At 41.5% G+C, this 20254-nt stretch overlaps 1 protein-coding gene across 4 annotated transcripts in view; it reads right to left on the reverse strand.

The window, feature by feature from the left end:
* agap1 (ArfGAP with GTPase domain, ankyrin repeat and PH domain 1) overlaps positions 1 to 20254 on the reverse strand; it is a 683413-nt gene that overhangs the window by 217117 nt on the left and 446042 nt on the right. For all 4 annotated transcript variants that reach the window (XM_063051721.1, XM_063051720.1, XM_063051719.1 and 1 more), the window contains exon 11: positions 18135 to 18303. In XM_063051721.1, coding sequence (XP_062907791.1) covers positions 18135 to 18303 — 169 coding nt within the window. The remainder of the gene's footprint in view (positions 1 to 18134; positions 18304 to 20254) is intronic.

Raw genomic sequence — 20254 nt, forward strand, 5'->3', positions numbered from 1 at the left:
TTACTCTTCCAGGAACCATCTTAGGTTTAACCAGCATATAGTTTAAAAATGCCTCATTAGAAAAAGAAAAATCAAAATATGTATTTTTCAATGCATTTACATATATTTACACACAGAAGATATACTACGCGAAGGATTAATCTCCTCTTGCCAGTCAATAGACTAATCTAAATTTGTAAATGGCATCTCAATATTTACCACTCTCTAGCGACTAACTTGAAGGCTGAAATAACTAATAGTGGATGTGTCAAGCCTCATGTTATCTACAAATGGCGCATACACAAGAGAGCAATCTGCTGGTTTGTCATGGATTTTAATTTTGAGTAAACCAAGCAAAGCAAGGAAACTTGCCCCCACCTCTCATTCAAGGGGTCGGGGTGGGGGGAAAATATGTATCACAAAACTACAGTAAATGAGTCATGAGTCAAGGGCACAAACACAGAGGAGAAGATTTATCACACATGCTCCCTCACACGCTGAGTTGGCTTGCTGCTCTCTTGTTTTTGGTCGAGGGAGTCATGAAATTCACAGATTTCAACTTTTCAAGGGAGATTGGGATTAGGTTGTGGCCTGCTGTCTGAATAATGAACTGACCAAGATCAAACATCAAAATCTCATTAAGTTACTCCACTGATTTTGCTCTCTTGGTTACAGAATCAGGCAGCTGTTACAGTACAAGAGACTGCTCAGTCTACTGAGCCTGCATCAGCTCCAACAATTTCATCCAGTCCTAATCCCCACAATGCAAATTACGATTTTTCAATTTGCTCCTCAAAGTCCTTAAATTCTATCCGCACCATCGTCACAGAAAGTTCCACAACATGACTGCATACTTCGATCTTTGCTCATGTCACCATTGTATCCACTTGTACAAACATAAGTCATCTTTTCCCCTTGGACTTTGAAGCATCCACTGATGGAAACAGTTCGGTATTGAAACCGGAACACACCCCAGTAAATTTAATAACATCGAGTAACTTGTTTTTACTGTATCAGAATTTTGGCTGTAAGTTTTTTTCTATTGTGCTGTTTCTCCTTTCTCCCCATGAGCAAACCCTGACCTGCGGTTAGCACAATCTTGCACTTCTCTCTCACCATCTAACTACCCATTAACAACTGATCTCCACAGTGACCCCAGCTTTACTCTATCACAGAATATTCCCTTTTTACATTCATCTCTCCCTACTCTCTCCAACTTAAAAATAAATTTCTTCTCTTTTCTTGTTTTACAGAGGGTCTTTATAGCCTGAAACATTCACTCCATATCTCTACCCACTGAAGCTGCCTGACCTGCTGAGTTATTTCCAGCATTTTCTGTTTTTATGTCAGATTTCCAAGCTGACAAGGAAACTCAAATAACCGTGCAGAAGAGCATCTCTGAACGCACAGCACATTGAACCTTGACGTGAATAGTCTACAGCAGCAGAAGACCACAAACATATACTCAGTATCCACTTCCTGTACCTAATAAAGTGGCCACTGAGTGTATGTGCTTTGACGATGTTAACCTCTTTCGGCCTTTATATTTGCTCTGGTTTTATTTTCAATGCTCCCAAGAAATTCACACACTACTCTCCTAAGTACAATCTGTTTTTAAACTATGACCATTAGTTCCAAGATTTTCAGTAACCTCTTAGCTTCTACCCTGCGAGATCCTTATATGTTAAATGGATCAACTCTAACCCTCTTTCATTGAACAAAGGCCAAAGCTCATACACGCAGTGCCATTTTATCAGGTACAGGAGGTACCTAATTAACTGGCTACTGGGTGTATGCTTGTCATCTGCTGCTGCTTTAGCACATCCAGTTCAAGGTTCGACATGTTGTGCGTTCAGAGAAGCTCTTCTGCATTATGCTCTATTTGAGTTACTGTCACCTTCCTGTCAGCTTGAACCAGCCTAGCCATTTTCCTCTGACCTCTCTCATTAACAAGGCATTTTTGCCCATAGAACTGGCACTCACTGGATGTTTTTATTTTTCGTACCATTCCCTGCAAACTCTATAAACTACTTGCATGAAAATCTCAGGAGATCAGCAGCTTCTGCGATACTCAAACCAACCTATCAACACATTAGTTTGAATCACTATATATCCGTGTTGGGAAAAATAATGCAGAGACCTGAGCACAATGATCCAAGCTGATACTCCTGTCCAGTACTGCCCAATGACACTAGACTGCAAAGAGTGTAGAAAAGGTTCACAAGGACTAAAGGGCTTGAATTATAAGTTGAGACTGGATAGGCTAGGGCAGGCCAGAGGCATAGACATAGATAAGATGAATGGCCACAGTCCTTTCCCCTTGGTAGGGGAGTCTCTAAAACCAGGGTTAAGATAAGAGAAGAAGGCTTTAAAGAAGATTCATACCTTTCCCCTCCCACGTAGAGAGTGCTAAGCATATGGAACAAACTGTCAGAGGAAGCGGCAGAGGCAGGTACAATTACCATGTTTGAGATATTTAGGCATGTACATGAATAGGAAAGATTTGGAGGGATACAAGCTAAACGTGAGTAAATGGGACCAGCTGAGATGAATTAGGCCAGTAGACCTGTTTCTGTGCTGTATAACACGATGATCGTCAGAAATGTTAGACAATAGATAATCATCCCATTGATAAACACAAGAGATTCTGCAGATACTGGAAATACAAGTAATACACACAAAATCCTGAAGAACATCAGATCAGGCAGCATCTATTCAAAGGAACAAACAGTGAACATTTCGGGCTGAAACCCTTCATTAAGACAGTTTATTCCTTTGCACAGATGCTGCCTGACCCGCTGAGATCCCCCAGCATTTTGTATGTGTTACTCATGTCAGTGATACTTCTGGGAGTTTACGGCTCACAAATTGTCACAGATGTTTGAAAGACCCTGTGATGAATAGTTAAAAGCTAAATGGAGGTAGATTCCTGTTAAGCAGAGGACAAAGTTAAAGGAATTGTGAAGGTGGAACAAAATATTTTAGTGAGTATGGTTTAAATTAGATTGCTGTTAGGCGAACTGTTTCTGAAACAGTCTACCACAGATTTTAAAGGGGTATTAGAGATTTTAAAAAAAACAAGTTTTTAAAGAGGATCTACAGAAATGTTAACCCTGTTCACTCTCCACAGATGCTGCATGAACTGCTGAGAATTACCAGCATTTTCTGTTTCTCACTCCAATTTCTGACAATCGTCAATGGAATCTGGGTATTTTTTTTAGTGTCTTGAAGAAGGTGAGAATTTTGCTACTGCAACTGAACAGTCCTGGCTGATTCTCCACTGCTCAGTGCCAAGGAGAATATAAAAGCAAGGATGTAATGCTGAGGCTTTATGAGATACCTCCTGTATCTACTAAAGTGGCCACTGGGTGTCTGTTCATAGTCTTCCATTGCTTTAGCCCATCCACTTCAAGTATTGATGTGTTCTGCATTTTGAGATGCTCTTCTGCACACCAATGTTTTAACACATGGTTATTTGGAGTCAATGTTGCTTTCCTATCAGCTTGAACTAAACTAGCCGTTCTCCTCTGATCTCTCTCATTAACAAGGCATCTTCGCCCACAGAACTGCCACTCACTGAATGTTTTTTGTACCATTTTCTGTAAACTCCAGAGACTGGTGTGTGTAAGATTCCAGGAGATCAGCAGTTTCTGAGCTATTCAAACTATCCCGTCTGGCACCAACAATCATTCCGTAGTCAAAGTGACTTAGATCACATATTTCCCCATTCTGATGTTTGATCTGAACACCAGCTGAACCTTCTGACCAGGCCTGCATGCTTTTATGCATTGAGTTGATGCCACATGATTGGCTGATTAGTTATTTGAATTAAAGAGCAGGTGTACCTAATAAGAGTGGCCATTGAATGTAGGTGCAAAAATGCAAATGATTTGGGATTCCCAACAGCTATCATCCCAAATGCAGGAGAAGCTATCTGCTTCCACTGTACTTACACACCTGTCCTTCCACCAACCCTTCCCGTATAATGAAGGGATATGTTCTTCTTATGACTTGCCAAAGACAGAACTTGCTGGGCTGGTATTTGTTTCTCATTTCCCAGCGCAAACACGCCAGCTATGTGGTTTGGAGGATTCCAGCCCAGCCTAGTTGCTCTTTGCTGGTGTTTTGCAGAGTCTAATGAGAGTGCATTTCCCTGGCACATTTATGTATTAGACCTGCTACAGCTTCAGGAAATCCATTCAATTCAATGGATGGGGACAGGAAGAAAGCCGGGATATTAGTTCACAAGCAATAAGTTGGAGGAACTCAGTGGGTCATGCAGCATTTTGGAGGGAAATGGACAAGTGACCTTTTGGGTTGAGATAGAGGGTCCATTTCTCTCTACAAATGTTACCTGATCCACTGAGCTCATCCAGCTTTTTGCTTGTTAACTAATATCCCTGACAAAGGGTCTCGGCCTGTGCTTCTTCCTGTGGATGCTGTCTGGACTGCTGCGTTCCACCAGCATTTTGAGTGTGTTGCTCAAATATTTTTTAACTGTTTTAATTTAAACAAAAGTAATTTATAAAAATGTTTCATTCTCAACATTTATTGAATGTTTCTAAATGCCAGGGACATTAAATACGGAAATGATTCAGAAAATGTGTAGCTCAGGTGGTTGGGTTGCTCTTCGATCTTGGCAATTTACTTGCAAATATTTTGTCACCATATGAGGAGACATCATCAGCAAATATTACGTCAACCAGACTGGGAAAAACTATCCACAAGGATCCATGAACGTCAGCTGGCTGTCAAGTGGCATGACCAACTCTCCCGAGACTCTATCCATGAAGATCAAGAAGGGCACAAAGTCGACTGAGCATCAGTGAAAGTCGTGGCGCAAGCGAGCGTGTGGCATACAAGAGAATTCCTCAAAGCATGGCCTTCTGTGAACAATTCTGTCAACAAACATGTAGACCTTGATCCTATTTATGAGCCAATGCGGGCAAAATTCCAGACCACGATGTTCACCACGCAACCATCAGTGATAAACATTCAGAGGACTCACCATAACTAATAGTGCGCTGATGATGTCTCCTGATATGGTGACGAAATGTTTCCAGTAAATTGCCATGATCGGAGAATAGCTCATCCCAACCAATATTAAATATTATTGTTTAGCCAGCTAAACCTAGAGCATGACTTAGGTGGCTGCCAGAGTTCTTAGTTGTTTTGTGAGGTTAGCATTGTTTTAGGCCATAATATCCTATAACTGCATTGCATCGTTTCTATTTTGTACTGGATGGCTCTGAGCAGCATGTTGATATGTTGCCAATCCTGAAAAGAAAACATACTTATCTTGCAGTCAGCAGTAAAAGCAAGCAACTTTCTGGCTTCAGGTTCTGCCCAATAAGAAACAGACAATTGCTCATTGGGATTAGATCCAACAACCTTGAGCAAAACTATTAGCCAAAGGTACAAGACACTTGCACCTTTTCATACAAAGTGAAATAATACCATTCTGTGACACCGTGTCATTTTCTCATTCTCTCTTTCTCTCTCCTCTCTCTCTCATTCCAGAGAATGAAGGACCATATTTTCTAAGGGTAAAGTTACAATGTTGTAATTCCAGTCCCAACATCAGCCTCATCCATCATTTATGCCATTTAATCCCTCCGACTCTCCATCCTGACACTCTCCATTCCTCCTGTTTTTCTCTTCAACCTGTTTGTTTCACTTCACTTCTAAGTTCTCCCAGTTCCAATGAGAGGTCAATGACCTGAGATATTTCTTACCCCGCAGATACTGCTTGATCTGCTGTACATTTCCAGACATTTTAATGCCATATGTACCTTCAAATGCTATATTACACAGTGTAAATTGCTATCTGGTATTCAGAGGCTACTTGGATATACACACAGGCTTGAAATTCCACCAACCACTTATCTTCTTATGGCACTTTCCTTTGTAACCTCCTTTACCATTTCGATACCCATCGCCCAAGGACCCAAGGAGCGATTCATTTGCACTTCTTCCAATGTAGATCAGAGTTCAAAGTTGAAAGTAAGTTTATTATCAAAGTACATAGTACTATACAATCTACTTTGAGGTTCATTTTCTTGCAAGTATTTACAGGTAAAATAAAGAAAAACAATAGAACCTACAGAAAACCATACATAAACAAAGACTGACAAACAACCTATGTGCAAAAAAAAATACTGAGAACACGAGTTTTATAGGTTTATATACAATTTGTTTCACTTCTAAGTTCTCCCAGTTCCAATGAGAGGTCGTTAACCTTTCTTATATGTCTCACCCCACAGATGCTGCTTGATCTGAAGCGAATTTGAAATGAGTGAGTCTGTAGGATGTAGATTCAGTTCAGAGTGAAGTTTGCCGTGCTGGTTCAGTTGCCTGAAGGTTATAGGTAAACAGTTGTCTGAAGGTTGTAGGTAATTACTGCTCCTGAACCTGTTGGTGTGGGACCTAAGAGCCCTGTACCTCCAGCCCAATGGTGGTAATGGGAAGGAATCATGGCCTGGATGGTGGGGGTCTTGATGATGGAAACTGTTCTCTTATGGCAGTGCTCCATGCTCAATGGTGGGAAGGGCTCTCCATCACTTTTTGTAGTCTTTTCCGTTCCTGCACATCCCAGTCCGTGGTGCAACCAGTCAGTATACTCTGCACCATGCACCCAGAGAAGAATGTCAAAGCTTTTAGTGACATCCAAATGTACGCAACCCTAACTTGGGGTCCACGGACCCCTTGCTTAATGGTATCGGTCCACGGCATAAAGCAGGCTGGGAACCGCTGCTCCAGGTACAAGTGCTGTTGTGTCTTCTTTGCAATAGGAGCTAACATGTCCTCTGAAATGTTAATGCCAAGGAATTTTAAGCTATTGACCCTCATCTCTGATCCTTCTTCCTCGTGTTCAATAATCAGCTCCTTGGTTTTGATTATGTTGAGCGCAAGGTTTTTTGACACTACTCAACCACATTTTCAATCTCCCTCCTAGATGCTGATTCACCCCCATCTTAGGTTCAGCCAACGACAGTGGTGTTGTTGGCAGACTTAAATATGGCATTGAAGCTGTACTTAGCCACACAGTCATAGGTATAAAGTGAATGAATCAGGGATATAAGCATACAGCCTTGTGGTGCTGATGGTGAGTGTGGAGAAGATATTGCTGCCAATCCATACAAACTGGGGTAGCCAGTGAGAAAATCAAAGATCCAGTTTACAGGGAGGTATCCAGGCCCAGGTCCTGGACCATACTGATGAGTTTCAATAGGATGATAGTACTGAATGCTAAGCTGTAAGTCAATGAAGAGCATCCTGACATACAATCAGTCTCCACACACACTGCCTGATCTGATGGGTATTTCCAGCATTCTCTCCTTGGCTTCAGGTTTCAACAAAGCTCTTACCTGCATTTCAGTTTTAATCTATCCACTGTTTTTTTTCCCTCTCTCTCCTCCTCCTCCACCATACACTATTCTCTATTAATCAATCAACTACACAGGTCGAGAAGCAACAGTCACCTGGTCAACCACCTGGCCTCAGAGTAATATTTCCTTTTCCACACTCTGTCTGCAAGAACTAACTTGTTTTCTCACTTTCCCAGTTCAAACCTTTCCATGGATGCTGCCCAACCTGATGAATATTCCTAGCAAGTTCATTTATTTCAACATTAATAAATTGTTGGAATTTTTAAACAAGCTAAGCATACTCCGAAACACACGCAATTACTGCAATTTGTCTAGATGACATTTGTGTCAAATGTAGACAATTTTTTTTTAAAGGAAATGATGCCTCCATTTGCTGGGGGTTAAAGGGCAATTCAGAATAAACAATATATCTCCCCTCCAGCAAATGGAAGCACATAAATCCATTAATACAGAGAAAAGGATCAAAACATTGGTGTAATAAGAAAGAGGACTGAGAAAAAATACATGGTATAAACCAATACACATAATGCTGGAGGAACTCAGCATGCCAGATGGCATCTAAGGAGGGAAATTAGTGGTTGATGTTTTGGGATGAGACCCTTATCAGGACTGAAAATGAAGAGGACAGAAGCCAGAGTAAGAAGAGGAAGGGGAAGGAGTACAAATTGGCAGGTGATTGGTGAGACCAGGTGAGGGGGAAGCTGTGTGGGTAGGGGAGGGGTGGTGAAAAGTTGATTTGGATCACTATGTTTCCTGTGTTAGCAACTAGAAGTGAAAACAACCACCATCTCCATGCTCTCCCTCTATCCGTTCCTATTTCTGTGCATAAAACAGGACTAAACTCCACAGGAGAAGTGGGAAAACCACTATAATAGGAGGAAATGTCTAGTCATGTTATGAAGGCACTGTCAGGATGAAAAGGCCAGTTAATCACTCAGCACCACCTCTACAGCTACTTAAATAAAAGGGACTTTTTAAAAAATAATGCTTTCAGATGTCAGCCAGTATTTCTGTAAAATTGCCCTGAGTGATAACCAAGCAAGAGACAGTCTGTGAATCAAATTATATCTATCTTGTTGAGGGCCAAACCTCAAACTCCTGGCATCCTTTCCCTTTCTAGCCCAGCAGCTCAGTCAGATGTTGGAAACGGGCTGCACCTGCCAGCAGCTGTTTACAGTGCCGATCTGCCGGTTCTAATGAAATGGCCATTAACTCACTCTGAAGGTCAGAGAGCACTGCGTACATGACTGACACGGCACTCAAACACCACTAAGCAACACGGGGCCCTTTCCTCCCCTGAGACCATTTATTATGACACTTGTGTCTGCTTTATTCACTATAATGAAAAGCTGATCAAAGAATGCCAAAATACTTGCAAGCCAGTTTCTGCAGTAAATTATCTTGAGGTGGAACATACCTGTTTTCACAAGTACTGGATATAAACCTGTTTTGCATTAAATAAAATTAATTTGGGGTAGTGATGTCTCCACTGTATCTATAACACCTCCTGATCAGTGACTAGCCTATAATAAAAAAATACTTATTTTTGCCTGTTCCTGGTACAGTACTGATTTACTTATTTTATTTCTTGCAAAACCCTTCTTTGCTGGTCAAGCAGTTTGAAAGCAAATAACGAAATCTAAGCAGCTTAGCACATGACTGCAAGTCTACAAGATTAACAATTAGGAAATGGGACACATAATACCAAAGAGAACGGAATCAGACTGAAGTCTGATATAGTTTATACAATTAACTAGCTTGCATCACCCAACGCTAACACACCTCCAGCTAGCTTTTTATTCCTGGTGCAATATTTATATTCACAGCTGAGGGATGAATGAGCAATGATTTAGTTTGGTGACAATGTGCAAACATTCTGAAACCACTGGCCCAGAATTTGCTGGGTAATAATGACAGAGTTAGCACACACAATTAGCATGAAAGTAACTTGACAATCCGCCGCAATGGGGAATGACTCCAAGTATTCACACTGTATCTGATTTGTGTATATCTGCCATGGCAGAATGACCTCAAGCTTCCCTTGAAGAACAAGACCAAAAGTCTATTTCCTTAACTGAAGTCATGTCGGAATTGGGAAAGAAATGAGGTAGCAGCAGAGAGGGAACATAGATGAGTTAGTGTCCTAAATATGTCTGCAAAACTTGAATGAATGGTTCTGCAGTGTTAGGACTAGTACATTAACAGTGTGACAACTCTGTCCATGAGGAGATTTTAGTTGATAGGGTAGTTAAGAAGGTTTGTGGTGTGTTGGCCTTCATTAGTCGGAGAAATGAATTTAGGAGCCACAAGGCAATGTTGCAGTTCAATAAAACTCTTGTTAGACCAGAGGATGAGAGGAGGCTTGATAGCAGTGTACGATAATAAATGGTAGAGGATGAGTGGACAGCCAGAGACTTTTACCCAGGGCAGAAATGACTCATACAAGGGGGTATAATTTTAAGATGAATGGAGGAAAGTATGGGGGGGGGGGGATGTCAGAGGGAGGTTTTTTTTTTCTTTTTACACGCAGAAAGGCCTAAATGGAATGCTCTGTCAGGATTAGTGGTGGAGGTAGATCCAATAGGCATATTTACAAACCTCTTAGACAGGCACATGGATGATAGAAAAATAGAGGGCTATTTAGGAGGGAAGGGTTAGATTGATCTTACAGTCTGTTCAAATGTCGGCACATCATGGGTCAAAGGGCTTGTACTGTGTTGTAGTGTTCTGTGTTCTTTTTGAAACACTTCAGATCCCAAAGTGGCTTGACAGGGTAGATGTTGAGATGTTTTCACCAGTGGAAGAATCTTGAATAATGAGACATATTTTGAAGGTAAATGGTCATTTAAAACAGAGGTCCCTTGAAATATCTTCCCTTAGAGAGTCGCGAATCCCTGGAATGCTCTGTCCTAGAGAGTTGCTGGGGCTGGATCAAAAGAAGTAATTAAAGTGGAGGCAGATAAAAAGATCAAGGCATTTAGGGGTCTGACACAGAGAAGTTGTTGAGGCCTTGGGCCCCATCAGCCCAGATCACATTGAATAGTAAGGAAGGTTTGGGATGTCTGACGGCCTACTCCTGTTCCTATTTTCTTGTGTTACACAGTAATATTAGTTTGCAAATCTACAGTTATTCACAACCTCAAGGTTCTTCACTTTACCAGTCTTTGCTGTTTTGCATGAAGTATTGCAGATAACTTCTGCTTGCATTATCTCACAAACAATCCGACAATGTTAGATTTTAGGAAGTATTAACTGAAGGCTGGATACAAGAGGGCATGATTGGACCATTATAATTGGTGATAGATGATTAAAGCCTTACTCTTGTGGAACCCATGACACTTCTTTTCCAATATCTTCTCTGCTCTTCTTTAAAGTGGTGCCACAGACCTCCTTGAAAATGCAAATTGGGGCCTCACTTTATTGACCTACAGCATATGAAAGATTAAACCTCAGCAGGTGCAGTACGAATTCAGAACTGCACTTGCAATGTCAGTCTGGACTTCTGTGGAAGTGGATCTGTGCATTGTATTGTAGGAATAAACAGCACAAAGAGAAAAATGGCTGAGAAACAGGATCGTGAATGACCTGGCAGGAGAAGTTAAGCTGAATAGAGGGACACAAGTAAATAATCCCAGGGCCTGACAGCATTGAACAGCAAGGGTGCTCACGACTGTATACAAGGTGACTCTCAACCAAAACAATGAAAAGCGATTAACTGATTCATTATATCATAGATCATGCTTGTTTAATTTGACTGCCTTGTCTCCTAGGTAACAACAATAGCTCATTGTTACATTGCAGCTCTATAAAACCTGGGTTAGACCACACTTGGAGTATTAAGCTGGGTGCCAACCGCCGAAGAACAACAACTTGGGAGTATTGTGCTCAGCTCTGGTCACTCATTGTAAGAAGGATGTGGAAGCTTTAGAGAGGGTGCAGAGGAGATTTACCAGGATGCTGCCTGGATTAGAGAGCTTGTCTCATGAGGACAGGCTGAATGAGCTTGATCTTTGGTCTTTTCTCTATGGAGCAAAGGAGTATGACAGGAGACTTGATAGAATTGTACAAAATGATAAAGAGACATAGATTGAGTGGATTTCCTGTAAGATGGTGGTGTGCTTAGTCGCAGCAACTTCTCCAAGTCCAACAAACAACGTTGGCTTTGGTATTACAAAATACTGTAAGTGTGGTTCATTAGTTCATTGGAAAGACCAGTAGCAGAGGAGATGTATGGTGGTTGTTGCAGTGACCAGGCCCTGATGCTGCACAGGGAAGGAGACACCAGAGGTGGTATCGGAGATAACAGAGACACGGTGGGCCTGCTGAAATCTGTGCTGGGTTGGAAGCTAGTCCCTGCAGGTCCATTCTCCCATCAGTCCTGCTCTTCAGTGTTCGCTCTCTGGAAGACAAGCTGGACTGCCTTCATCTGTGGCTGACCCAGTGCGAGATGATGAACTGCTGCGTGCTTGTTCTTGCAGAAACATGGCTCCAGGACAATAGCCTATGCATCATCAATCTTCAGGCCATGCCACTCAGTGCCTTGAGCTACTATTACTTTGTGATCGTATGTGTTATTGTAACACTGGAGGAAATACCGGGGGGAAGGATGTCAGAAGCAGGGCAGGGGTTTTACATAGAGAGTTGCAGGTGCTTGGAGCGCAGTGCCAGGGATAGTGGTAGAGGGTGATACACTAGAAACATTTACAAGACTCTTAGACACATGGATGAAAGAAAAATGGAAGGTTAAGTAGAAGAAAAGGGTTAGATTGAACTTGGGGTAGGTTAAAGGGTCAGCACAACATCATGGGTTGAAGGGCCTGTACTGTGCTGTAATGTTCTATATTGGCTTTAAAACGCCTTGGAAAAATCTGGGGCTCTGGAAGGTGAGCTATGGAACAGCAGAAGTCTGGGGAAATGTTCTGAATATGAGAGTGGGGTGATGTAAGGGTAAATAGAAAGGTTAATCTTTACACAGCCAGGTCTCACAAGTGGTACACGGACTTAGCAAGAGATCAGTTTTGTTAAGTGTAACACACACATAAAATACTGGAAGAACTCAGCAAGTCTGGCAGCACCTATGGAAAGGAATAAGTAGTCGATGTTTCGGGCCGAGACTTCACCAGGACAGATTTATAATGTAGGAGCATCACTGCCAGGACACCCGCAGTACTTGCAGCCTTGAACACTGCCTTGCATATATGCCATTTCTGATCCAGAATGCTACCACGTTTCTCACCCTCTACATGCCACCTTGGCTGAACAGAGGAGCACTTTTAGTAATAGACCAAGACAACTGCACCGCTCCAAGGAGCACTTATTTGAGGTCATTCTTACCCTCAGCCATTAGGCTCTATGAGTCAACCTATTGCCAGGGAATTGATGACCCCTGCTGTCAGACTGGCTGAGATAACTTATTTTGTATTCTTTCTAGTATTTGTGTATCTGTGTACTTCTAATGCTATTGTGTCCTTGTAATTTCCTTTGGGATCAATAAAGTACCTATCTATCTATACAGTATTGGGGTAAAGTATTTCATAGACATAGGCAAAATTGTACATTGAAACAAAGTCCTTTTTATGCATTAACTCTCTCCATTGTGCCTTGAGATAGCACTCTCAATTACCTTAATATTTATGCCTCTCAAAATGTATAGGCCAACAAGAAGAACTAAGAATACACCCTATCTGTGGATTGCTTTATCTAAAGTGTTGGAACATACAGTGATGGCAGTAAGATGGCGGCGCGACTGATCGCAGCAGCTTCTATAGGGTCAACCAAAGGTGCCATTTTCTTTTTAAACAGATTTTTTTAAATCGCAAGACCCTGCTGGACATTAAAAAAATGAAAGTTCTGCAGGTCTACCCTTCAGTGAGTTGCTCGTGGCACAGAAGCTGAAGGAGCTGCTCTTGGTGCAGATTTTGCTGCCGTCTGCGTCAGAGAGGCGTTGGAGGAGTCGGTGTGCAGTCTAACAGCAAGTGATCTTCTTAGCCGCTTTCCTTCTGATTGCAAGACCCCATTGCACAATGTTAACGGAGGAGGAGAAGATGGCAGCGTGACACAGCGCGCGCGGCCTCTCCGGTGAATGACATCTGTAATCTGTCAAGTAGGGTACCATGCACAATTCTGATTTGATGGAGACAGACGTGAGAGTATGGAGGAACATCTGGAGAAACCTCTGAAATGCCCACTTCACTGCTGCTGCTGCTACTGTGTGGTAACCGGAATCTCCGGAGGAGAAGGCCCCGAATCCTCGCCTTTGCTTGTTTTGGTGGCTGGGGCTAGGTCGAAGGCGCTTGGCAGAGGATGGCACTCAGGAGGCTGTATCGGAGGGGCTGGTCGGAGGCTCGGTTTTCGGATGGACGGACTCAGTGTTGGCTGTGGTCGGCTGCTTCCAATGCATTGGCAGTTGTTGGTGCCTGGAGGTTTATGGCAGGGAGTTTCTCCCTTTTGCCGCCTGCTATAGGGGACTCGGGAGTTGATTGAATTGGGACTTGAGACTTTTTTTTTTACCGTGCCCATGGTCTGCTCTTTATCAAATTATGGTATTGCTTTGCACTGCTGTAACTATATGTTATAATTATGTGGTTCTGTCAGTGTTAGTCTTTGGTTTGTCCTGTTTTTCTGTGATAACACTCTGGAGGAACACTGTATCATTTCTTAATGCATGTATGCATTTCTAAATGACAATAAAAGAGGACTGAGTGTTCTCATAATCTATTGGCGGACTGCAGGGACAGACAGCGGGGGTGCTGTCATAGCGAGGACGAGGCCTGAAGCTACGGTGTCACATGTTTACAGTAGCCCAGGAGAGAGGTGTAAGAGTCACTGGGCGGTGTGGCGTGGCATTCAACCTGGAGTCAGTGCTGCCCCCAGTGTTCCCTTGACAGAAGAAAAGCTGTCAACTGCAGATTTCTGCAAAACTTATGGACTCAGGGTGTTGGACCATTTTTTTTTGTGTGACTGTATTTTACTGATATCTTGTATGTGCTATATGTGTCTTGTGCTGTGTGTGACTGTAGGTACTGTGTTTTACACCTTGGCCCCAGAGGAACACTGTTTTGTCTGGCTGTATTCATGTGTACAGTTGAATGACAACTGAACTTAAACTTGAGCGAGCTGGAAAATCTCACTTATGGGTGTCCTCTGATCAATACAGATGAGGAGGGTCAAATGACCTGCTTCCATGCCACGACCCTTGACTGCAAACTGGTATGTCACAGCAGAATTCAGAGGCAGGCACTGAGTTGTGTCACCCTGGTCAAAGAGGGTTAAACTTCACAAGGCCCTTGTCAGGGCAGACAAGCACAAGGTGAGGAATGAGAGTTTTCACAATGCGCTGGGGTACAGCAATATCCAAAAGGGCTGACTGAGCCGAGATGTGTTTTTAACTCTTTACTTCTACACAGAAGGGGTTGTGAACCATGTTAATGGAATAAAAGAATTTTTTTGTCATTTCATCCAAACATGAAGACTAGACAGCATTATTGAAAAAATATGAGAGATGAATTTATGAAAATACATCTTAATGTTTTCTTCTGCCTCTGAACAGTACAGCTTTGACACCATGAACCACAGCCGAAATAATACAACAATAAAGCGTATAGGATCTCTTTATTGACTGCCAATGAACTGCTCTCCTATACAGGCAATTACTTCTCCAAGTCTGTCAGTCAAAGGAAAAATGACTGAATCCATTAGATCAAACCTTTGCCACTGCTCATAATGCACCTCTTAGGCCTCATTAATCTGAGTCAGCGGCACACAGCCAGCAGTGCTCAACAAGGCAACCAGCGCCTCCCCCACACCCCACGTGAGTTCTTTCATCTCTGAAAACAGTGCTAATCAAGCTATCCTTATTACCCGACTCACTGTCATGTGAACAGCATTCACTCCTAACTGCTCTCATTACAGTCCCATCTTCAGAGACGTCTGACTGGAAAGAAAGTCTGATTGCATTAATATTCATGACAATAATTAGTATTCTAGGTCACTGAATATTCATGCTATTATTTTGGTTTTATGGGTTGGACGAAGTTCTTATAGTCAGTGCAGAGGGGGCTTGTATTTTCTAGCCTTTATAGATCAATATTCTATAGCAAGAAGAGTGCAATCCTTGCTGAGCAGGACTTTTGCAATATGTTACCTGGTAACTGGCTGAAAGTGTATGCGTTTGAAGTTCACACCTGCTATAAATGGATTTTATCTAATTAAATAAAAAATTAACAAGAAAATTACAACTCTAGTTAATCCGCACTGAACTAAAGTCTGTGTTTTACACATGTTCATTTGCAGGACTGCTGTACAGAGATCTAAATGTTTACTAGCTGGTGTAAATACATATAAATAAGTTAATGATGTCCTGGAGGGTTCTGACAGAAATTTATAAGAGGTTAAGAATTAACATAAGAAAGGTGGTTAATAGTCAAAACACGTCAGCTAATGGCTTTCCGTGCTTAGATTTGAGTTGTTTAAGATCAAACCCATCATTTGTAAATTGAGCATCATCAGAATTTAGATGTTGAAAAGCAAAGAATTACAAACGTTAAGTTAAAAGATTAGAAGAGTAGGCTTCAAATCTACAGAAGTGTATGTTACTTTTCCAATATGCTAGATAACTACAGATGACAAGATTGCGTATTATCTATTATGGAGTGCTACTTTATGATATATCAATTCCAGTCCCCCCCCTCCCCACTTCCGTCCTCTGAAGGTGCTCACTCACTCTGAGTGATGTATCCATTTCCACAAGGCACTGGCTCCCAGCCACTGCCTAGCCCTGAGTGACAATCCTTAATGTGTGAGCCAGAAGGTTGTCAGTATCCCACTTGCCTCCAGCTGGGTTGGTTTGTCTGTTTTCCAGTGAACCAAGTGAGGTGAAAAGGAGTACGGGAACCGGGGCCCCATTAGTTTGAAAGGGAGCATGGTAAACATTACTTGGTGAGCCAGATGCTACGTCATCGAGATTTCCAAATATTTGGGTAGCAGATTATCGGAGTTGTTTTTTTTAAAACAGTTTTTATTGGAGCATTCAGGTTCTTGTGATCTCCCCATTTCTCTTCTCACAGATGTAGCTGGACTTGCTGACTATTTCCAACATTTTCTATTTTTATTGAAAATATCCGACTTGTCCAATGTTTGAAGCACTTCATTTCCTATAAGAGGAATGCTGACTCTCCTCTCTTAGATTCAAGCGTAAAGCACAGAAATCTACAGCACATAACAGGCCCTTCGGCCCGCAATGCTGTGCTGACCATGTAACCGACTCTAAAAAATGCCTAGAATTGTCTTGTTATTTTTATCTCATCTGGCTTTTCTGGCACACCTTTACTCCAACTCAATCCTAGCAACATGGTGCAGCTATAGTCAAATTCTACAAATTTATTCTTTTAAATTATCCCCATGAATTCACCTGTTCTGCTTCAGCAACACCTTGGATAAGTGTATAAGATGCCTGGAAATCTCATCACATCAAAGTTGCACATCATTTTGAGCTTGTTTGGGATAAGCTCCCAAAGAACCATTTCTAAAATACCCTTTTGCACAAATAATGTGAGATTTCATGGTGTCTCACCTCCACCTCCTCCAAAATAACTTGGGATTTGCATTACATACCAACCTTTCCAATGATGACCATATTCTGATACTAACTCCAATAAACCGGCATCCGATTGTTCAGTAATTCTGATAGTCCAGCATCTGGTTCAGAATGTGAACTGGGGTCCAGAATACAAGTGGGGTGTGTGATCCAGAATGCAGCTGAGTTAGAGTCAGGAATACCAGGGTTCAGGAATGTGGAGAAGGTTTTCCTGCCAGAGTAAGGGCCCAGAGTGCTTGAGTATTTCCTCCTCCATTTAAACTCACTGGGTTTATTGAAGAAATTACTATACTGCTGCACAATAGGTAAAAATGCAAAATAAATGCATATTTGGGTACTGGGAGTATCATCCAACAGTCTGGAAAATCTGCCAGTCTGGGACTGCCAACATTTCAAGGGTGCCAAGTTTCTGGAGTTCTGTATTTCTTTAATTCTTTAAAATCTAGTTTGTATCTCTTTGCTAGAATTCAGATCCTTATAAGCTTTTAAGTGGTAGGTTCCAGTTAATACTGTTGTCCATGAAGACAGTAATATTTTGGTTGAGCTTGTTGTTCAGGCAGATTTTAGAACATTTGTTCAGTAGAGCATATATTTTTTACTTCTTTTTTTGTCTGAGAAATGTTTGAATCCTCCAATGGTTAATAATGAAGATTATTTTGCATGGATTAAGAGATATTTTGAATGACAAGGGAAGTGGATCGTATCAGCTTCTCCTGGATACTGTAAGTAAATCAACACACGGCAAAGTTGCTCAAATTGAGGAACCAGTTCCATCAGTATGAGCCGAACATAGTCCCTGTTCTACTACAATCCAGGATCATTCCAGAGAGGCTGGTAAGCAGAATTCTCCTCCCAGTTCTGGAAGTAATTTTCAAAGTCAAAGTAAATTTATTAGCAAAGTACATATATGTCACCATATACAACATTGAGTAAGACACAAAATGTATGTTACTCTGGATTTGCAGCATCTACAGAATCTCTTGTGTTTCCATTACCTTGAGTTCAATTTTCTTGCAGGCATTTACAGGAAAACAATAGTTTATAGAATACTGTGCAGAAACAAAGACTGACAGGCAACCAAAGTGCAATTGAAGACAAATTGTGCCAGAAAAAACCCTCCACCTAAACAAATAAATAATGCATAATGTCCAACAGTGCATTTTGTTGCTCACCTGCATTCTGTGAAATATGCAAACTGCTCAGGTCTTTGGGCAAACCATTTGCTTTAGGACTGGAAATGGGAGCACAAGCTGAGGTGGCACGAGGCGGTCGCTTCCCTGGGACTTTGACGGTAGTCCGAAGGAGATCAATTTCCTTCCCGTGGACATTTTGCATGTAATCCTTGAGATGAGAAAAGTTAGTGTAAAAATGTTAGTATTCAAGTGCTCTAGAATTGCCATTCCAAATCAAAAGAAACAGAATGGATTAGGGTAAAGTTAAAGTGCAATAAACAATTAAGCTTTTTAATGAGAGGCGACTAAATACAACAAATGCAAACACCACAGTAACAGAATCCTAATGCCCACATCTTTTGTCTGAAACAAGCCGATTTTTCTAAAATATTGTGTTAATTTAGATTATCTTCATACAGATACCTACAGCTTAAAATAAAGCATTTATTTTTGTTTACTGCAAATAATTTTATCCTGCTCAGGCTGCCTAGATTCTGGCAGCATTATTTGTCAACATCAAGCCCCAATTATTATAAACAAGGCAGTATCCCAAACTGACGCCCTCTCCCCTGGTTTTCATGTGCAAATGCTGTCTCTACAATCAGTTGTGTCATTTGTGTTTCAATACTGATCAGAACAGAAAGATCTTAACAAGGCACAAGGGCAATTCAAACCAAGGTACTCAAACAACTCTTAACAAGTCACTGGAGACTACTTGATGCAAGTCTCCACAAGTGTGGTCCTTGCAAACCTCTGCCCCTTAACAGCTTGAAAATAGTAATTGCAAACTTATTTGCATTTATTGGTGTTCATCATATCTAAAAACATAACTGTGAGAGCCTCTGGGCCATTGTTCTGCTTGGAGAGCATCAATAAATGAGGTGACTGGGTGCAGAAATCCACCCTCTTTGCTCCTACGCTGTCGCTTGTTTTTACATTTGACTCCTAATTATGTTGCATCTATTGCCATCCACTTAATTAGCTGCATTAATGTGATTTCTTTTCACATAGTCAAGCAATTAAGAACTATGATTAAGTTTCATTCAATTAGCCTCAACAAACATGTTAATTGATGCCCCAGATGGAAATGAGGTGCAGTGAGGGAAACCTGCTCACGATCCACGATTCTGTCACAAAACCACGACTCTCAAGACAGTTGCTGCACCAATACAGATCTCTCCAGAATAACCTCCCGCCACTTTACAGCTGTAACAACGTGTCTCTTGTTAATCAACACTACCATTTTATGGAAAGTTTTTGAGAAAAAAACAGAATGCACTATTGACTTAAAATGGAGCACTCCCATGTAATTAATGGTGGGGGTGGGGGGAATAAAGTATTTAATGTTGAACATAAGGAAGAATTGCTATGTTACTTTCAAGGGGAAAGGCATGTTTCATTCAAATGTGGATTAGCTAAGGGAATCTGTTTCCAAAACCTCTACATATGCCATAAGTGAAAGTCTGTTTTTAATCAAAATTGTGATTATAGAACATTTAAAGTATTAGAAAGAACTGGAAATGGTGATGTGCCCTGACTTTACATCACTATGGCAAGGGTGCTTACTTTGAGATACTACCATGCTAACTCAACCTCCCCTAACCTAGGAATTAAAACTGCAGGCCAACTTCAGTTATGGATAAGCGCTAGCATGCCAACAACAGTGGCAATATGCTGCAAATATAATGAATACCAAGGGAGCAAAAAACTAGCTCCTGGAAGAACTCTGCGGGTCAAGCAAAATCTGTGAAGGTAAAACAACTGTTGGTGTTTGGGAGTGAGATTCTGCATCAGCACTTGTCTTGTACTGAAATGTCAAATTAACCGTTTGCCTCCATAAATGCTGCCGGAGCTAGTTTCCTCAAACAGTTTGTCTTTCGCTCTAGATTCCAGCACCAGCGATCTCTGGCATCTCCAGAACACCGAAGGGGGCTGTTTCAGCTGTATCTTTTGAGTAAAACGGAAACTCTGAGCTTTGTTGTACTTAAATACTGATGTAAGTCTTATCTCAGCTGTCCAGTGTTAAGCGGAATAAACAGATTTGTAGCAACACACACAAAAAATGCTGGTGGAACGCAGCAGGCCAAGAAGCATCCATAGGAAGAGGTACAGTCGGTGTT

The sequence above is a fragment of the Mobula hypostoma genome, chromosome 6 (assembly GCF_963921235.1).
Source record: "Mobula hypostoma chromosome 6, sMobHyp1.1, whole genome shotgun sequence".
NCBI lineage: Eukaryota > Metazoa > Chordata > Chondrichthyes > Myliobatiformes > Myliobatidae > Mobula > Mobula hypostoma.